Genomic DNA, 20163 nt, shown 5'->3' on the forward strand with positions numbered 1-20163 from the left:
GAAATCAGATTCAGTTTTAGGCACTATTTGAAGAGAATGATCTATTTAATTAAATACAAAAAAGCAAACCTTTTGGCTTTTGCAGTTCCCATTTTCACTGCTTGTATAACAATTCACGAGTTCTCTGAGCACTGGACAAAGTGTTGAACTTAAACACACCTGAGCTATAACATCACGTACCCTTGTCAATGTCAGCAAGACTAGACTTGAACACAGGAAAAGGATTTGGAGGTGTGCTACACAATTATGTGTCACCACTCAGCCTTTGAGTGCTTACTCCACCTCCTGCCTACTGCACCTAGTTGCAGAAATGTCTCCTCTACTCCTTTCTTCTTAGGCTGGCCTGGTTCCAGCCAATAAATAGATGTGTATGCAGTCCCTGTTGTGCTGTTTATACCAAAATGAAAACCCTGTATTGGTTCTGCGACCCTCAGATGGATTGCACTCGAAGATAAATTTTCGGATGTCCTCAAACATTTTATAATTCTTCAGGGAAACATTCTGATAGCGTGCTTTTGCCTGTTTTCCAATGATAGCTACATCTTAATCTGACTTATGTTTAACGCATTTGGTAAGTGGATGAAAGGCAAGCTGAATGCTTAGACTTAAATGAAGAAAAACAAGAGGTTATGACATCATTTTTCATTAAGAACATTTACAATTAAACTTTGTGCATATGGATTTAATTGTGAAATCCTTAGTGGGTGTAATAAACAAGCTTTAGTCACATTAAGGCTGAACTGTTCTTGAAAAAAATCAAGCTCAATCTCTTTAAAAAGCACTGTTATATTTTAAAAGAGAAGAAATGTAAAATACTCAGAGATTTTATGTCTGCCATTAAAAGAAACAATAAAATTATTCATAATCATAGTTTTGTTCATTAAAGTGTCCATCAAAAGCTAAAGAAGAATATTTAAGCCTGCATATATTGCTGCACCGCGTTCATAATATGCACATAATGTGTATTTTGATTATGATTTTTCATCCAAAGATGACTGAAACCTTTTCTGTGATTTAAGGGGAAGAAAGAGGGAGATTTAACATGACCAAATGGATCTGCAGTATCTAGTTGAACAACAGAGAAAATACATCAAAAAGCTTAAATTATTGCTTAACAAAGTACACTGACAGAGCTGATAAAAGAAATAGAAGATTCCAATTTGATTATGTTTCAAGAAACATTGCTATCGCTCTATGCCACAAACACTTTTTATAATGCAGCAAAAATATTCTCTTCGAAAGTAGTTTGAAATTCAACAGGAACTTAACTTTTTCGGTCTTGTTATTAATTGCTTATAGGGGTAAGAAGATTGGACATGATATAGATTTTTTGATCACCAATCCAGGATCAAAAGAAGATGAAGAACTTCTCCATAAAGTTGTCGACTTATGGAAAAAGCAGGTATGAACTAAATAACATTTGGCCAAAAAAGACGTATTCTAATAGCACTAAATTAAGCCTATATAGTGCTTAAAGAATATTGACTCCTTTTTATAAATGACTGCAATATTTTGAAATTGGATACTGCTCTATTTGGTTATTAATCACAGTGATCTAGGTGCATCCTCCAGCTCTGAATGCTGAAGTTGAAAGTTATATCAGAATTACTCTACACACATTCTGTTATATCTTACCCTAAGAATATGCAGCTAGTCAGAGGTAAGAAATCAAGCTGGGTGCAGTTTTGAGTGACTCGGCGAAACTGTTCTTATACTTGAAACAAAACTGTATTTGTTTAATTCCTCCATGAGATGGGAGTGTGTTCTCCCAAGGGGAACCGCTTCAGGGAGTTCCAGCTTTAAGTGTGGTGGATCTGGGTGACCTCGTGGTGTGAGGTGAGCAAGTCTGAAAGCCCTGGAATTCTCGCTTCCTTTCAGCCCATAAGTTAGCATTTTTCCTGGGTTCTGTTGGAATGTTGTCAAAATTGGCATAGTCTTCCATGATGTCTGGGTTTGGAAGGATGCACACGTTTCACAGAGGAGTTGTTCATCTAAGGGGTTTGGTTTGTTTTTTCTGTTCATCTTTTTTCAGTTTCAAGAGCTTTAAAGTTGGAAGGGTCTGAATTATAACAGGTGCAGTTACCTCAAAATATTCCTAGATCAGAAATCAAGTACGTTGGGAATGATAAGACTTCATTTCTTCTTCTACCTTTCTAGCCAGCTAAGATATTTTCAACATTTACTACCTGTACTGTTCAAAGCAATTGAGTACATTTCAACAAGTAAAAGGTCAACGCTGTGTCTGAGGTGAATCACCAAATGCTCCGCTGCTAAGTAAAGTCACCGTTCATTGCAGAGAGCCTGGAGAGAATGCTTTTGAATTGATTCTTGAACTATGTACCGTAATTAATGTGTAATGGGTTAACACGTGAAAGACATTGAAAACATTCAACCAGACAAAATCTTATCTGACTGTATAAAGTTATCTGTTTCAGGTGGGCAAAACCTTTCAACTGGCTTTAATGGAAGGGCTTCAAACTTGTTTTTTCCTGGTAAAATACAAACTTAACTGAATTCCCCTTCTTTCAGTTGACTTCTGGTCTTTGAAACATTAACAGATTATTATTAATTTTTTAGATTTCTGAGGCTTCCATCCTATTTCTGTATGGAAAGTGCATGCATTGAAGTAGATTGCTAGCAGGTATAATTATCATACTCCAATCCAAAGCAGTGAAGCTGTGGCAATTAATGAATGCTGAGGAGCTACTCTGTTTATGTATTTTTATTTTTTCCTCAGTCATTCTACTCTCTTTATTCTGAAAAAAGTTGCATTTCTTCTTGGAAGCTGTCCTTTTACCTTCTTAAGCAAACTTGAAGCCATCTGTTGGTCCTCCAAAAATCCTGTTTATTATCACACATAAGAAAGGAAAAGTGGCAACAGGCTGAGGTTAGAGCCTGCCCCTAGTGCAGCCTTTCATTCCTTCTCCCATTCCATCACACTCCACTTACATTAATGAGAGCAATGACTGTGATCTGAGAAGTCTGGCAACTGCTGAAGCTTTTCAGGTCACTCCAAGCTGCTTTCATTAAACGGAACTGAAAGGAAAGAAATAGAAAATAAATTGTTCTTGCTGATTTATTTTTTTTTAAGGATGAGGTTTGGCAGAAGTGAGTGGAGGGAGAGTATGGGAGGTCAAGGGTGGCCAAGGGTTTGATGAAAAGATTACAATTCCTCTAGGAATCCCAGCATGAAGAAAATGTCAGAAGGGGAGATGCACAATGGCCATAGAAACTAAACCCAAACAAGCTGGGAATTGTTTAAAGCTATGGACAAATATTTTCTGTGTTCTGTTTGTCCTCCACAATTTTTATGGCTTATACTACCAGCTACACTGCCTATCTACTGTGGCAGTTGTAATATACAGGCTCTTACTGGCACTACTAAAAAATAAGCTGCCAGCAAAATCAAAATGCAAAAAAGAAAGAGAGGAGTTATACTCCTCTTGCCTTTTTATTACCTTCGATTTCTAAGAGCTGGGGGGGGGGACATAAAAAAGCCCCCAAACCTAAAGCACTTTTATACTTTTTGACAGTACACCTGTCGTCTGCTTCACAGCTTTTCACTTCTGTACTACTGCTTCAAAGCCCAAATTCATCAAAGAACATCACTGAGGTCACAACGTTCACTTCCTTTCGGCAGCTCGTAGCAAAGGATTCCGCAATGTTTAACTTCTAAACTATGGACCTCAGCCTTATTTAAATAGTTTAAAAGGGCCTTTTTCTTAGCCGAAAAGTTTAATGTAACAAGATCCTTCCGTTGAAAGCTGTTGAAAACTAAGTGGTTAAATTAACACCATCATGCTCTTTGATGCAGCTCACCAGGGATAAATGGGCCAAGAACAGAGAAAACAAAGTCTCCGTTGAGCCTCAAAGTAGAGTGGCAAAACAGAAAAGCTGCAGTGCAGTACACAGGTTATGCTTTTAATGGTTCCAAAAAGCTTAATAAAGAAAGTAAGAAATTACTTCTGTGGGTTAGAGCTTGGAAGTCTGTGGGAAAACAGGCTGAGCCATCTGTGTCGATGCAGCTTCATTCATGTACTCTGTAAAAACATTTTCATTTTTTGCTTCAAACCTATATAGCTATATTTAGCACTGTTCCTGTTGTTACATATGTACTTTCAGCAAAGAGATACCGTTACTGCAGGCACTCCTGCTCTCTTCATTTTTTTCCCTTTGTATTCATGTAAGTATAAAGTTGCATTTTTCTTTCGGCTTTTAGGAAAATGAGGCATGTAGATGCCTCCCTGTGCTTACTTATTTTAGTGTATTAGTTGTCTGGTTTAGACTCTATTATTCACCCTTGCTGAGGGAAACGTGTCAGGAAGGGGAAGGCTTGATGTTCCATTAAGGTCCAGTAAGGTGGATGGTAAGGAGCAAGTAACCGGCCTCACTTTTTCATTGCTGGAAACAGTTTTTTGTAAACAGTGCTCACAGAACAGCAGCACTTTCATTATTGAGTGACAGCTGGATTTCAGCAGCAACAACACCTGTTTCTAAGATGAGATACAAAAAAAAAGTTAAGAGGGTGGAGCAAAGAGCTTATTTTTTTCAAATGAATGCCCTGCCCATAAGATGCAGAGCTCTTTTGTGAACACACGTTGTCTCACCTGGACATGAGAGAACTTGCCTTAAATCGCTTTAGGCAGAGGATGGGGCAGCAGTGGCATTTCTTATGATATCTGATTTTCTGGTGTATCGTATATCTGTACATGGATAAGTATGTATGTATGTATATGCCTCTATCTATCTTTTAATTTATCTTGCTTACCAGTGCAAATGCTCATGGCCTAGAGAGAGGGAAACATCTTCATTCTTGGACTCCAGTGCTGGCCTGTCTATTGCTGTCAAAACCAGGCTGTTCAGGACATGCCCACAATTGGACCATTCTCATGTACAGGGAACTTCAAGATGAAAAAGGGACCAAGGCAGCTGTGTGATTATGCAGCAGCTGCAAAGTTTTGTATTGCTAATTAAGTCTTTGATGCCATTTGCTAATGATTCCTCACCCTAACAGGCTTGACTGCTCCCAGGCATCAGTTCCTTGAGCTGTTCCACTTTATAGAATTCCATCTGTCTCACCTAGGTAGAGATATTTCTGAACTAACATGCCTACATCCTATTTTGGATTAGGTATAGGTATTTCACTTAAAAAAAAAAAAATCCAGTTTCACTGTATTAAACCACCTTATAAGGAAACTAAGAGCAACAATGTATATATACAATATTTATACATTTCAGAAGAACATACTGGATTACATTTTCAGGTGGTATAAAATGGTCCTACTTAGCTTTACCAGAATTAATCCAGCTACCAACAATTATGAATAATCACAGCTTGTAACATTAAAAATAGGATAGGATTTCATTCAATTAAAAATGACAAAGAATGCTAATGAACATATTTGGATTGATTTTTCAGCTACTGATTACATATTTTTCTAAAAATTCACACTTCTCAGTTTGATCATGGATTTACTCCAATATCAATGCTATTGATGTGCTAGCACTTAATCTATTTAAGTAAAAGTGCATAATCATTCTAAAAAGGGGAAATTGTTGTGGGTATTAACATGACTGCCCTAAAAAAATGCATTTGGTTTTGATGATGTTGTAAATCTGAGAAATGAAAATGCCCACATTTTAAAACTTGATTGTGTAAACAAGGTCTACAGCACTTTATGGTGTATAGATCAAGCCGAAATTTGCAAAGAACTGCAGATTCCCTGACATAAAGTAATGAGAAGGCTGCTGTTCTGCAGATAGCAGTAGCCAAAACTTCTCACAGTCTTCACATCTGACTTCCCCTTTAGGCAATACTTTTTCAAAACGTACAGAAGTGCCATTTCAGCTTTACTTTATGGGGTGATGGTGATGTCCAGTGGCTAATCAAATTAGGTTAATTGGAAACATTATCCCAATGGATATCACCTAGGCTTTGGCTCCTATTTAAAGGTGATATTCTGGCTTTAAATCAGGTTGCAACTGCTTGTTGAACTCAGCACTGGTGTAATTCTTGCCTAATTACATATATTTTTTTTTAAGTTGAGGTAGGTATTTACGGTGCTCTTATGCTCTTCCTCTTATGCTCTCTTCCTATTAGACTTAGAAATTGCCCAGCCAACAAACTATGGAAAAAACCTACAGAATAAGCCAGAGAGAGGTAGTCCTAAAATATCTTTCTAGTCACACTTGCTTACTGTGTATTCAAATGTATTCAAGCAGAGGAAACAGCCTAGTCAACAAGGGAAAACAGCAGTAGGAAGGCTCCAATAATGATTTGTTTTAACAACTTCATGATTGTTTGATGTTACATCTCAGGGTCTCCAGGGACTGTTCACTTGAAGTTCCTAAATATGAACAAAGGGAGGACCTTGAGTAAGTGCGGTATCCAGGATGACTTTAAGTAAAGGGAACTTCTTCATTTTTAATGCGGGTAATGCAGCAGAGTGACATGTCAAATTTACACTGTTTCCATTTACAACTACATATTCCTGTAATGAGTAGCAAGCTGGAAAATATGACTCAGAAAACTAAGTAAAGCTGATGCAGAAGAGATCTATCTATAAGATGATAACACAACTAAGGGTTAGAAGGAAAATATTGATGAAGCAGAGGACACAATTTATGTCTTGAAAGGCCTAAGCATTTTATGTCAAGGCCATTTTATCTATTACAGACACACAGGTAATACATAATAATATATCTCCTTGAGAGCTTAAGCTAAAAATCCAAATATGGGGTCCTGGTGGCCATGTGTGACTGTCCCCAGATCTCACTGAGACAAAACACTCCCTAGGTGCTCGTCTGCTTGCCTGTGAAGAGAGAAACCACTGCAGGCTATGATGTCTTGCTGGATTTCTCAAGTGGTCAGAAACAAAAATCCTACTGAGACTTCCCACCTATGGTAGGAATCCATAGAATCATAGAATGGTTAGAGTTTGAAGGGACCTTAAAGATCATCTGGTTCCAACCCCCCTGCCATGGGCAGGGACACCTCCCACTAGACCAGGCTGCTCAAAGCCCCATCCAGCCTGGCCTTGAACACCTCCAGTGATGGGGCAGCCACAACTTTCCTGGGCAACCTGTTCCAATGTCTCTTGTAGTTCATGTAAAGATGGGCTTTAATTCCTAATTTCTTGCACCAAAACTGAGGAGATCTAAACAAAGAGGACACAAACGCTGATACAGGTGGTGACAGATGTGCAAAACTGGTGATCTGAGCACACTGTCTACAAACAGCATACAGGTACTGGAAAGGTAGGCACTTGGAACTATAAAATAAGACTTTACCAAAACTTAATCTAGTTAGAATTCTGCCTAGGAAAATAAATTAGAATCATAGAATGTGTTGGGTTGGAAGGGACCTTTAAAGGTCATCTAATCCAACCCCCCTGCAGTAAGCAGGGACATCTTCAACTGGATCAGATTGCTCAGAGCCTCATCAGGCCCGGCCCTGAATGTCTCCAGGGATGGGGCCTCCACCACAACTCTGGGCAACCTGTTCCAGTGTTTCAAATTATTTAGATTCATTCTGGGATACCCTATGTAATGCCCCAAATCTCAAAGAGAAAAAAGGAAAATGAAGCAAAAAGTGAGAAAGCACTGATGAAGTTGCTAAAAGATTTTTATAGAGAATGGGAAGAATGTCAGTGCTTAATAAAATCTTGAAGTCATCAATTAATGGTCAATGATCAATGAGATTAAAAGCATTTTTTAGCATTAAAAGCAACAAAATTAACCTGAAGGCAGGCATAGTTTCATGAGAAAGAGTGAGATAATAAGCAGTTACGCATTAACATCCAACAGCTGGTTTGAGTCTATATTTGGAAATAGCAAGCGTCAGTGCCTTGTGACGTTGGGGTAAAATTAAGAAAAAATTACTATCTGTTTTAAAGAGGGATGTGAGAGAGCACCTGCTAAAATTAAGCCTTTTCAAATCAGCAGACTTGGAAACTAGTAATCCAAGAGAATGAGCTACATAAGGAGTTTTCTCGTATTAGTTTATAATAAATCTTCAAAATCAGTAAAAATTCCAAAGAAGTGAAAGAATGTCAATGCAAGTCAAATGGTTATTATTTAAAAGGTTGGCCAAATGACCCATAAAAGAGCCTGTGACCAATTCCCAGTGAAATAATGGGATCGTTAATTTGGAACGATCATCAACAAAAACCTGGAGCCTGAAAATATACCTATCAGTGTCTCTTCATGGAAATCATATCTTGTTTAAGTGTTTTTGTTATGCTTTTTTTTGGTTAGGATTATAGTTCTGAGTGATAAAAGTAATTTTATTGCTGTGAAGGTATTTAACATATTATCATGTAAAGAAATCTGAGAAGTGGGTTTGATCAATGTGTAGGTTTAAAGAAATGTAAAAAGAGGTATGAAGAAACATGTGACAGTTGTAGTCTTATCGATCTTGAAGATTAAAACTAATGAATTTATCTAGTCAGAATGTGAAGTTAGGAAATTCAGTTTAGTAGTTTTCCTTCTAGTAATAACAATTAAGCACCTAATAGACTATGAAGAAAGTGGTTTATACACTATTGTTGCTAACCTTTCTAACAAAGTGAAATTTTTTTTGCAAAGGCAAATCTCAGAAGACTCCACACTCTGTGAAATCAGGAGCTCGGAGGCGGCAGTCACAGTGGTCTCCTATATTTTATGAATCTAGAAAAGCTAAATTAATGCTGAGTGTACCAGGACTTAGGCACACATCTAAGTGTTTTCATCTTATAGAACCACTCTCAGAAAGCGGAATCTTTTTGCCAGCTGAGCCCTCCTACTAGAGATGGCTTCAGTGACACTGAGCATTGTTATATATTATTATACATCAGGCTCCATTTCTGTTCTGAAGACTCAAGGATGACTGAAGGAAGTGGTGTGATGAATAGTATGTGCTTTATTTCTTTGTTATTGTGTATTTGATGTTTTGTATTCTTTAAAAAGGATGTGCTGGGCAGCAGAAGGAGGGGTGGTGCTCCCTGTCTTGTCCCAGGTGCTGTGCTTTCGGTGATGAGAGGTTTTCTGGATGGTGAGGGGAAATTGCACTTTACCTGAGGGCAGCTGAACACACAGAGCTCTAAGAAGCTTTGGGAGTGCAGGGTAACTCTGAGATGTCCAGCAAATCAGTAGCCTTGGAAGCTGCCTAGAAATGTAAAGAACAGGCATAGAGACAGGCCTGAGGAATGTCAGAAAGATGCTTTTTCTAAGAGACTGGAGGGGTTAGTGCAGAGTTTACTGCAACCCCGGGAGCCATTGAAACGTTGTTGGCTGCAGAACAAGGCTGGAAGCATGCATTACCTCTTTCCACTGAGCCCTTCCTACAGTGCTGGATTAGAAGGAATTAATTTACAACGCTCTATTACTTCCATTTTTCTTACTCTGAATGTTCTTTATTATAAAAAGAAAGTCTTGTTTATGCTTTAATAAAATCTGGCTCTTGAGGATCAATAGTTTTTTGGTGCACTCCCTTCAAACAAAAGGCATGGGCAGGGCCGTTCCATGTCTCTGGAGACTCCAGACCTTGTCACAAGAAAATCTCACACAACAGACACAGACCAAATGCTCTGTTTGGAATCTGTCAGCAAGACTGTGCTCTGGACTAATCTGTTTTTCTAGATGTCTGCCACATGGGAAAGCATCAATCCCTGCTGAGAAATTTCTGTTGACATCAACTACAAAAGGCTTAGGAGGAAAGGATGGAGGGGAAGAATTGCAAATATTGCCTCCTTAGTACAGGGCAGGACATGACCACTCTCAGATGACTACCACTGCAGATTTCCCTCAAAGGATCTGGTAATATTTTCCCAAATGTTGCAGCTGTTTCTTTTTCTCTGCTTATCCCAGATTTGGCCCTGCACAGTTCTGTGTTTACTGAAGGTGCATTTTATATGAATTTTTAAAAACAACTGTCTAGAAACTCTGGAATTACAGTAAAACCAGTCCAGCAATTCAATGTGAGCAATGTTTTCTCCTTAGGGCTTACTCCTATACTGTGATATCATTGAATCAACATTTGTAAAAGAACAGCTACCAAGCCGAAAAGTTGATGCCATGGATCATTTTCAGAAGTGTTTTGCAATTTTAAAATTATATCAGCAAAGAGTAGACAACAGCAGTTACAACACATCAAAAACCTTTGATATGGCACAAGTCAAAGACTGGAAGGCAATCCGCGTTGATCTGGTCATAACCCCCTTTGAGCAATATGCATATGCTCTGTTGGGCTGGACGGGCTCCAGGGTAAGTAACCACAACAGTTTATGTTTTCTTAGCATTGCTAACCTATTTTTTCCTGTTGCAGGACTATTCGAGGTTCTTCCATTTAAAAAAAATGTTCCTGCTCTCCACACGTCACATTTCATGCTGTCATCAGCCCGTGATCATAGGTTTGAGCCGATGAACTCTTCACTGACGTTTATGGATGTCTCTCTAGAGGAGTTAACATCTCTTTTCCTTGGAGCTTAGCATTTAGGTTCATGGACCAAAGAGCTAGATTTTCAGTCAGTTGAGATGTCTTTTTACATCATACTAGTGTTAACAAGCAATTTGAAAGGTTACGGAGTAGAGAGATTTTTTGGAAAGTGTCACAGAATTTTACAGAAAATTAAACATTTGAGGAAGAGATGTTCTGAATTGGAACTTAATTGTTTTGTAGGAAATTGAAAGCAATTTGACGTATTTCTTTTTGGATTAGAAAAAATTTGTTGTATTAATTGAGTGTTTAAAATCATAAAAAAAATGGAAAATTTTAAAAATTACACGTTAGGTTTGAACTAGAATTAAATATGTTTTGATTGATATTTTAATAAGTTAAGAGAACTTGAAATGGTAGCTACTGTCACAATAGACACTGTAGTCAGTGGGTATAACATCACATAGTACAATATTTTCAAAATAAAAAAATTCTATCTAAATACAAACTCAAAACTCAAATGATTAATCTCTTTCCAGACAGAATTATTTTATAATCTGTTCTGCATGCTTGCCTTCTGATGTTCATTTTCTTAGGGAGTGATTACATGGTATAACAGAGACTTCCTGAGCCTGCTCTGACTGATCTTTTTGATGTGCTAGAAGCAGTTACAGGTGCATTGCCACTCTGTTCTACTCAGGTTAATTGGAAGTTAATTGCCTGTTTTAGAGCAGGCAAAATGCTGCAACTGATGTATTCTCCTGCTGAGCTGATGAGTTACTTCAGCCACTTTTCTGTTTTGAGATAATAAAATGTATTTATTTGGACCTTGGATTAAGTCCTCCAGCTTCCGGGTCCTTCATATTCTGGAAGTGTTTGGCTACTTAAAAGCCCTTCTCTCAACTCTGTAGGTGGGTGCCTACACTAAAAATGCACTTTGTGAGGCCCTTTGGTTGAGCAGGCAATGACTCTGTCTTTCTCTGCCTCACTCAGCTCCTACTCCCTGTTGAGATAATTCACCTATGGACTGTGGGAGCCCATCATAGGCATGGAAAGTAAGCTTACTTTCTTGTACAGTACCCAACTATTCTCAGACTAACCAACTGAAATGATGGACTATTGCCTATCAAAACATTGTCCTTTCAGAGCATCCATTTTTTCAGCCTATTGTCTTTCAATAGAGGTCATTTTTACATGTTTGTTTATTATTTGCTTTGGTGTTGGAGCTCTTACACAAGGGATAACCATTTTTATTTGTCAGAGTTGCTCATATTTGCTATATCTTTTACAGCAATTTGGACGTGATTTGAGGAGATATGCTACTCATGAAAGGAAGATGATATTGGATAACCATGCCTTATATGACAGGAAAAAGGTACTGTTTATACTCAGAAATAAAGCTATCATGTTTTTATTTCTGAGTATGTGTTTTCATTTTATTTTTGATATTCAAGAATATAGAATATTTTAGCTTGATTCTCTATCTATTTTGTGGTAAAACAGTCCCCTCTTCACACAATTTAGCTTCACAGGCAGAGCCTGATTAAATCTGAACAAGTAAATACAGAAATCTTTTTTGGCATTGCTGAGGTAATTTCTGAAATTTTACAAGAAACATACAGTAGACAATGGTATTACAAGGAGTTGTGCAACCTTCACAAAACTGAGAAAAACTCATCTGCAAGTATTTGTAAAAACTATTTTACTGTCCCATTTCAGAACAAAAGGTCATTTCCGTGTCACAGGCACATTTTCAAAAGGGATTGTGCTGACATTTCAAAGGAAAAAGGGATATTGAGTGGTACAGGCTCAACTAGAAGGCCTGAGGAAGTTTTTCTGGAGTGTGATACTAAGTGGAGACCAGGGATCATCCTGCTTTTAAAGCCCTGCATTCAAAAGTCTGTGTGGCGTTCTGTTTAATCAGGCTTGCTAATCTTGGTAGTAATCGGTAGTATTTCTGGTCTAAATGCTCTTGGCTGCAGTTACACAGATCTCTGCATTTATTTGGCTTAATGTCTGTATTTGTATTAGGCCATTTTAATAATAAGCAAAAATCAATATTGAAGATGTTTATTGATGTCATTATAGGGGAAGGCAAAAGTACCACGTCAAGACTTTACATTAATCTTTCCTTTATATTCCTCAAAGAATGGAGACTGCTCTTAGCATCTCTACTTACATGCAGCATTGTCTCGTTGTTTGTGAGACGCAGCAGTGATTTAAGCCCTCACTCCATTTCAGCTGTCTCCGTAAGTGCTTCTCGGGCTCAGATGCTATAGCATCCTCAGTTCACATACAAACCTGGGGAAATGATCAGACTAATGATGCATTTAGTCAAATATCCTGTCTCCAACAATTGTCAATATTAGATGCTGCAGAAGAAAATATAAAGTTGCATAATAGATAAATATGCCATCAAATGTCTAAGGGGGGATGTTTCTTCACGAACTCAGGGATGATGTCAGCATTCAAAATATAAACTCTTTGCCTCAACACAATATAGCAAATGTTATTATCTGCAAGTTAATATGAGCTCTGTTAAATAGCTTTTTGGGTGTAACAGATAACTGCACTAGGGAAATACAAGGAATTTAAGAAATGCCACTGTTATTTTTTGTGTGCAGCAAAATTTACTTGCCTGGTGTAGAAGTATATATCATTAAATCTGTTTTACCCAGAACCCTGATGCATTCAGTGATGCAAAATGGACACTGTTCATTCATTAAGAGCATCAATCAGTATTATTTGTTCTGTATTGTGTTTAGGCTTCATATCTGACGTACCATTCAAATCCTTCTGGGAAAGAATATTTGAGTTTCCATATGAATCTCACTGGACTAGCCAGGATGTTTCACAGATAAGTAATGAGTTTATCTTCACAATGCCTTCTGGGAAGAAAGATGCTCTTGTCTTCCCAAATTTTCAAGTAAAGAACTGAGACAGAGAAAGATATAAGGCCCTAGTTTTGCCTGAATTTTGTCCTGTTGAGTGTCTGCCTCAGGACTTTGAAAAATGTGTGGAATTGTGTATGTCCATGACATGTTTCCCAAAGCCATCAGCTGTAGCTGTAACTTAATTTCCAGACTTTCTATCTGTCAACTTACATTTCCTCACTGCACTACCCAAAAACAAAGAAAAAGAATTAGTGTATGAAATGAGAAGAAAGATTTAAAAAAATGTTTCCTGTTACGTTTTATGATGCAGGAATTCTATGACAAGGGATAAGGAAAAAAAAAAATCCAAGTCTTTAGGGCAAATTTGAACTGTCTCGAACCATTAAGTCCTTACTCTAGGACTTCCATATATCCGATGAATTACGTGAATGGATCAAATGTCCCTTTCCACTGGGGACTCTGTTTGCTTTCATATGTTTGCCTCCCCTCTCCCCCCAAAATACCTAAGTCTCCCTTTTCTCATTTAATCCCAGACATTTTACTTCCAAATTTTATTTTCTGCTGCAAAACACAGACATACTACAGGTTTCAAAACAAGAAGTCATGACAGTATCTTGACACAGAAGAATACTGTTCTTGTCTCTGCTGTATTCTCAGAAATAGCTAAATTACACTAGCTGAAATTTTCTATAAAGAAAGAAAATTCTAAGGCAGATACTCAATATGAAAAGTTTCAGACCAGGCAGCACTGAAATTATAACATACTTAAAACAGGGCCATTTATCAAGTAGTGCCATTCTAACAAGAAGCAAGGCGACATCCCCTGCCCTGCTTCTAAGTATTCTACTATTTATAATCTCATGTGTTAAATTCGAATATTTTTTTCTTATTTTTAACTTTGCAATTCAATTTTGTATTATTCCCGTCATGGACATTTTGAACAAAAAGCCTTCCATACTGCCACCGAAAGTGTAATAAAGTCAAGAATGTGCATAATACAGCAATGGTGTCTGTAACTGTGAAAGTTGAGGTGGTGACCCATAGCGGAAGACAAGTTTGTAGTACGTTGTGTGGCTGCCAAGGCTGATTAATTTTTAGGGTCATCAGGTTGGTAAGCTTAAAATCAGTGCTGCAAATATGTAGTAACTTTAGTGCTGTTTCAGGGAACATATATCCAAATCGTGAAATGTTTATGGTTTTTCTTCTTAATTTAATTATGAAGACTAGAGAATCTTCTTCATTGTAATTCTGGTGCTTTTATTTAAAAAACATTTCACTAGGGGGGAACACTAAAAACATGGATGTTTTAACTGTATCATCTCTTAAATTTAGATTGGAACATGAACACGTGTATTTCATAGGGACATTTTTCTTTGTGGTAGGAAATCTTCCCTTTCTCAAAAGAAAGCTTCCTCAAAGGTAAAGACAATCAGGAAGCAGATATCCTTGTGCAAGCTGCTCAAGATCCCTCAATACAACCTTAATTAATGTTAATTAGGCACCATCCGTAAAAACTGAATCACATCTTTTCCATATTTCTCTTCTTGTTTGCTGAAGAGAGGTGACCTGATGTCACTGGCTCTGTCCAGGCAGACAAACTTTCAAGCACGAGACTGTAACAGTCACTGGGGTGTAATTCAGCAGCAGGGCCAAACCCTTTCTGCTTCATTCTTCTTTTATAACTCTTGTGTGTGTATACAGCAAAAGGGATAGAAAGGTCAGGGAGAGCCAAACTAGTTCTCCATCCTGATGAAGACCAAATCCTTTCTTTGAAAACACTTGCCTGTGGTCAATTTAAAATTTTGCAATTTTGGTATAAGAAGTTAATAAACCATGCTATAGCAAATATACTTTGATTATTTATTTTTTTGATGGAACGTAACAGCACCTGTAAGAGAATGTCTTTTGTTATAAAAGACAATAGTTTCCTGGTTTGCTCTACATTCCAATGTATAATTTGATATACTTTATTCTTCTGTGTTAATATTTATCAGCCCTTGGCACTGGAGCTTCCACTGTGGCCCACTGCCTGAAATGTGATGCGTGTCAGAGAATCCCAGATTCTGGCGTTCAAGGGGAGAGTCCTGGTTCCTTTAATGTATTTCCAAAGGGATTCTGACAGGAATAGGGAGCATTAACACGGCAGTTAGGAATCAATTACATAGCTTTGCAGAGGGGAACAAAAGGAACAGATATTTCCTCCAGGGACTCGTTACAAAGTTACACTGTGAAATTATTCCTCAGCCTTGATTTTTTTTTTCCTAATGTGAATCTTTTTGATATATCTGTGGGTTTGGGAAGACAGTGTGCAACTACCAAACTAATGATTTTTTCAGTTCTGTAATAAAAAGGGCATTTTGTAGATCTTTGGCAAGAAAATTGTGACAACAAAAATTGAATATTTACGACCAATTATCTGTCAGCCTCTTTTTCATATAGGATTAGTGGATGTCCAAGTCTGTGCCTCTTTAGAACTGTGTCCTAAAGCTATGGAAATCTGCACTCGTATATACCAACTCGAAGTATGACGTTTCTGTGATTTACACCAGCTGGAAATCAAACCTTACAATGATTCCTACACTTATGGAATGAAGGAGTTTGTTGATCAGCCATCAGGAAGAAAGAGCAATTGTGTATTCCCTGTGTCTTGTTATTATTGCTGTTGCACTGGTTACAAATGGCGCCACGCGTTCACGAACCAGGCCAATAAAATTCTCCCTGTAAAACTTTCCTGATCCATGAAAGAACAATATTCTCTCTAAGTAAAGTAGAAGTGCTTTTGCAAAAATTAATTTCCTTCTTCCATGGGAATTGTAAATCAGGTCAGCTGAACAATAGGCCCTTCCTTAGAAAAATTAAGGTCTTTAAGCTGGAAACTGTGGCATCACTGGTTGTTTTTACACCCCTCCGTGTTGGATTGGGAGTCATTTATCCCTTAACCAACTGTAAAGAATTTCTGGTTACAACATGCACGGTGTCTAGACTTCATCAGGAGCTAATAAGAGTGTAAGCGCTGACTGCTCTTACGTATCTATGTAACGTGGTCATCAGTTCACTGCCTGAACTGCAGTTTTCAGTCTGCGGGCATATAAACAGTTTGTCACATACTGAGATTTGAAGGGCACTTTCTTTGCAATGATTAGAAGTTTGTGATGTACTAAGGCAGTCATTAGCAAGTTCTGACAACATCCCGACAGCTTTTTAACTGGAAGATACGGAGGGAGATCTAGCGGCTTTAACTAAAGAAGATATAGCTCTAAACCCTGTTTTATTTTTAAACAGCTGTCTTTAAGCTGAATAACTAACATTGCGTGAGAATGCAATAAATGTGTGATTTACTTCCACTTTAATGTTTTATTATCTTTAAAGTGATTTTTAATGTGGCTCGAAAACCACGGGCTTTCTATTCTTAAAGGAGTAGCTGTCCTTGAAGTATGAGTGCTTCTCCCATTTTACAGTGTCAGCAACCTGGAATAAGATTCAGGAAATGCAAAGGCTGTTGGTTGCTCCCTTACCAAACTCTGGTGCTGTTAGCTAGAGCAAAGTATCCTTGTCATGCAGAAGGGCACTGTGGAGAGTGTCTGAAGCTGGACTCTATGATATTGGATTTTTGCACTCTTCACCAGGAGGCTTGGTAAGACTTAACGTGGAATGACTGTTCTCCCACGAAATGGCTCTCAGACTCAAGTGTGTGCTTTTCATCAGTAAGAATATGACTGAAGGAAAAGGTTCCTCTTTCTCCAGAATACGAAATGCTACAGTCCAGTCAGCTTATAAACTTAGCATCATCTTTACCTTTGAGGTTCGCTCCACTGTAAATATAATGTCTTCTTAGCTGTCTGTACTCTTCATGCCTTTAATTTTTCTCTATGATTAATCTCAGCCAAGTCTCCATTTCTTCATTTGACGTCGTTTCATTCAGTTTTGTAGACTCCAAAAGTTTTGTAGACTCCAGTGTTGCTGCCTACTTTGTCCTGAGTACTACTAACGCCACTTCAAAATCCAGGGAATGACTGTAAAAAGGATAGCTACAACTTAGTGGTCTAAAGTTCCTTTCCTTCCCATGGTATCAAAAGGATCCAGTAGGCCCTTGTGAGTTACCTAGAGAGCTGCTGTAGCTCTAGAAGACATAAGCTATGTCTTTCTGCTGAAATTAAAATCAACCAATTCTAAATATAGCTTAGATTCCAGACTGTAAGCACTAAAATGAAATTAAATTTTGAAACATTTCATCATCAAGAAAAGTTGTGTTTTTAATTTAAGCTGATTTTTTTAACTTCTGTTATTCTGACGTTTGCTGTTAGCTGCTCTTTGGCATTGCTGCAAAACCTTTTTGTTGCTTGTTACTCGTAAAATTCCACAGGAACATAAATATGTTGGATTCCTTTCTTTTTTTTTTTTTTTTCCCCTGACTGACTCCCTGGATGTTATCTGAGGTTGCAGCTCGGCGTTTCATTAATACCAGACTGTTGTGATCCTGTTCTTCCTCATGGCTCATCCATTTGCAGATCCAATTCAGATACCCAGTCTTTGTTATAAACAGCTGTAGATTTGGTGCAGTCCGGCTCTTTGAAGCCCTCTCTGCTCCCTTTAGTTCTCTATGTGTAGTCACTGGATACAAAAGGTCCTTCTTCAGCTTCCAAAAAACCTGCCAAGACACTATGCCTGTCACTGGTATCTGAAGTGTTTACACTGATGACTGCGAAGACAGTCATCCCAAAAACTTCCATTCCTGTTGAGGAAGTACAGCCTACATAACCGTTAGTCTTTAAAGGAAAGGCTGAATGAGGCAGCTGAAAATAAAGTGATGCTTTGTCAGTTTGATTTTTCAGGGTGTGCACTGTCCAAGCTCTGAACTTGGAAATGTCTTAAGTGCACAGCCAAATCACTCTGAAATGTGTATGTAAAATTTTGCACGTACTGCTGGTGTTTTGGCTCAACAGAGAAAACAATCCAGAACAGCTGTTAACATGTGTGGAAGGCATTCCCATGCAGACTAGAAATAACATCCGGAGATGACCTACTCTATTTGTGCCTTTTCTTACTCTGCAGTAGGTCTGTTCTTGCCTAGTACATATCTCTTTTCTGGTTTCACTTTGTAACAGGGCATCATGTCAGGATGGTAGACTGACGTGATTAGAGTCAGCCAAAGGATCATGTACCTCTTCAGACATGTGACATCAGAGGGCATATTCAAACAATTTTAGCTTTTCATGTTCTCTGAACGTTTTCTGATTCCTCTTTTAATCCTGATTTGGCTTGTGAAAAGCAACATGAGAAGGAATAGAGCATTTTGACATTTGGAATGAAGTGACGATTGTGCGAGCTGAAGAGATCATGTACATCATTGTAAGATGGCATGAGGAAGGAGGATGGTCCAGAGGTTTGACTAATAGCTTGCAACTTGGGTCCCATTGTAGCCAAATTTTCTTTGTAGTTTTGAGCAAGTCATTTAACCTTCCTTGATCTCACTTCCCAACAGTAAAACCTAATTCCCACAATGCAAAGGTACAGTGAGGATAAGTAGTTAAACGCTGTGGCAAATCCTAGTTTGATTTAATGAAGGATTTTGATCACTCAGAGTTTTGCCTTTTCTTATAAATGGGAGAAAGAACAAATGTTTAATGAAGAATTTTGATCATTCAAAATCTGCTTGTTCTCCTAATCAGAGGGAAAGTCAAAATGTTGACACTTTCTGCAAAGGGAAATGTTTTTTCTCTCAGCTTTGGAAACAATCCACAGATTGGACTGTTCCAAACCTCCAAAGCTCAGACAGCTCTTGGGGCTGCAAGCTCAGAGGTGTTTGGCTTGGCTGGCTGCTCCAGGCTCATGGAGCCAATAACCTCTGGGGACGCCGGCTCTGATGTCATTAAAATGACTTATTTGAATTCAGGCTCCTAGTAGCCTGTCAAGCAAGTTGTTGAGAAGATGGACAAGCTGTCAGGAGCTGAAATAGGCTGATTTTTAAAATTGCCTGGTAAACTAGATTCTATTGGATTATTTTTTTTCAGGGCAATATTATGATATCATTTTTGCAGAACACCCAGGTTTGAGTAAGAAAACTCCAACAAAACAAAATTCATTAGTGTTTTGCTGAATAGGTCCGTTCACAAGGCAATGGGATATTATGTTTGTGTGACTATACATGTGTCAAGTAGAAATGTTCCCTAGAACTGTCTTTTCTCTGGGAATCCTAGGAAGTTGTATTCCAGTCATTCTCAGGCAGCAGCATCCATATATCGTGTTTCTCCGTAGAGCTTGGTGTAAGGATGCCCCAAACCTAAGTCCAGAAGATGCTTCTGAAAGGTCTACTGTGCTATGCAAAGCCCAGCCCTACCACTTATGCTGTGGATAAATTTGAGTTTTTAAAACTCAAGGATTTATCGTCCTTTTTTACTATTACTTCCTACCCAAAATTCCTCATCTGAATTAATTTAAAATCATTACCAAATACTTCAGAACCCATATTGTTAGAAAACAAGCTGCTTTTTGGTTATTTTTACATTTTGGCAACTGGAAACTATTCCTTGTAGCTACAGTGAAGAAGAATGCTTAAAACTTCCCCACTGTACTTCACACAGTTTCAGCTGTGGTGGGATTCTCTATTGCTTTTTCCTTTCAGTCAAGGTATATTCACTGTACTTGATGCTGTTTGCTGTTCAGCTTTTACTCAGAGCCAAAGAGCCTGGGAGAAGTCTGCTGTGTTCAGTGCCTGAGCTGTAATCATTTGCCATTTCATAGGACAAGACTCTGCATAAAACAGGAACTAGTTTCAGCTGCTCCATGCCAGAACTTCTGACTGATATATTTCCTCAAATCATTATCTTTTGAGTACATAAGCGAGCAAGTGGGAGT

At 38.1% G+C, this 20163-nt stretch overlaps 1 protein-coding gene across 5 annotated transcripts in view; it reads left to right on the forward strand.

The window, feature by feature from the left end:
• The window catches only part of DNTT (DNA nucleotidylexotransferase), a 143780-nt gene that overhangs the window by 106488 nt on the left and 17129 nt on the right, over positions 1–20163 (forward strand). For all 5 annotated transcript variants that reach the window (XM_054207189.1, XM_054207191.1, XM_054207192.1 and 2 more), the window contains 3 exons: positions 1300–1402; positions 9979–10242; positions 11706–11789. In XM_054207189.1, the coding sequence (XP_054063164.1) occupies positions 1300–1402; positions 9979–10242; positions 11706–11789 (451 nt within the window). The remainder of the gene's footprint in view (positions 1–1299; positions 1403–9978; positions 10243–11705; positions 11790–20163) is intronic.

The sequence above is a fragment of the Rissa tridactyla genome, chromosome 6 (assembly GCF_028500815.1).
Source record: "Rissa tridactyla isolate bRisTri1 chromosome 6, bRisTri1.patW.cur.20221130, whole genome shotgun sequence".
NCBI lineage: Eukaryota > Metazoa > Chordata > Aves > Charadriiformes > Laridae > Rissa > Rissa tridactyla.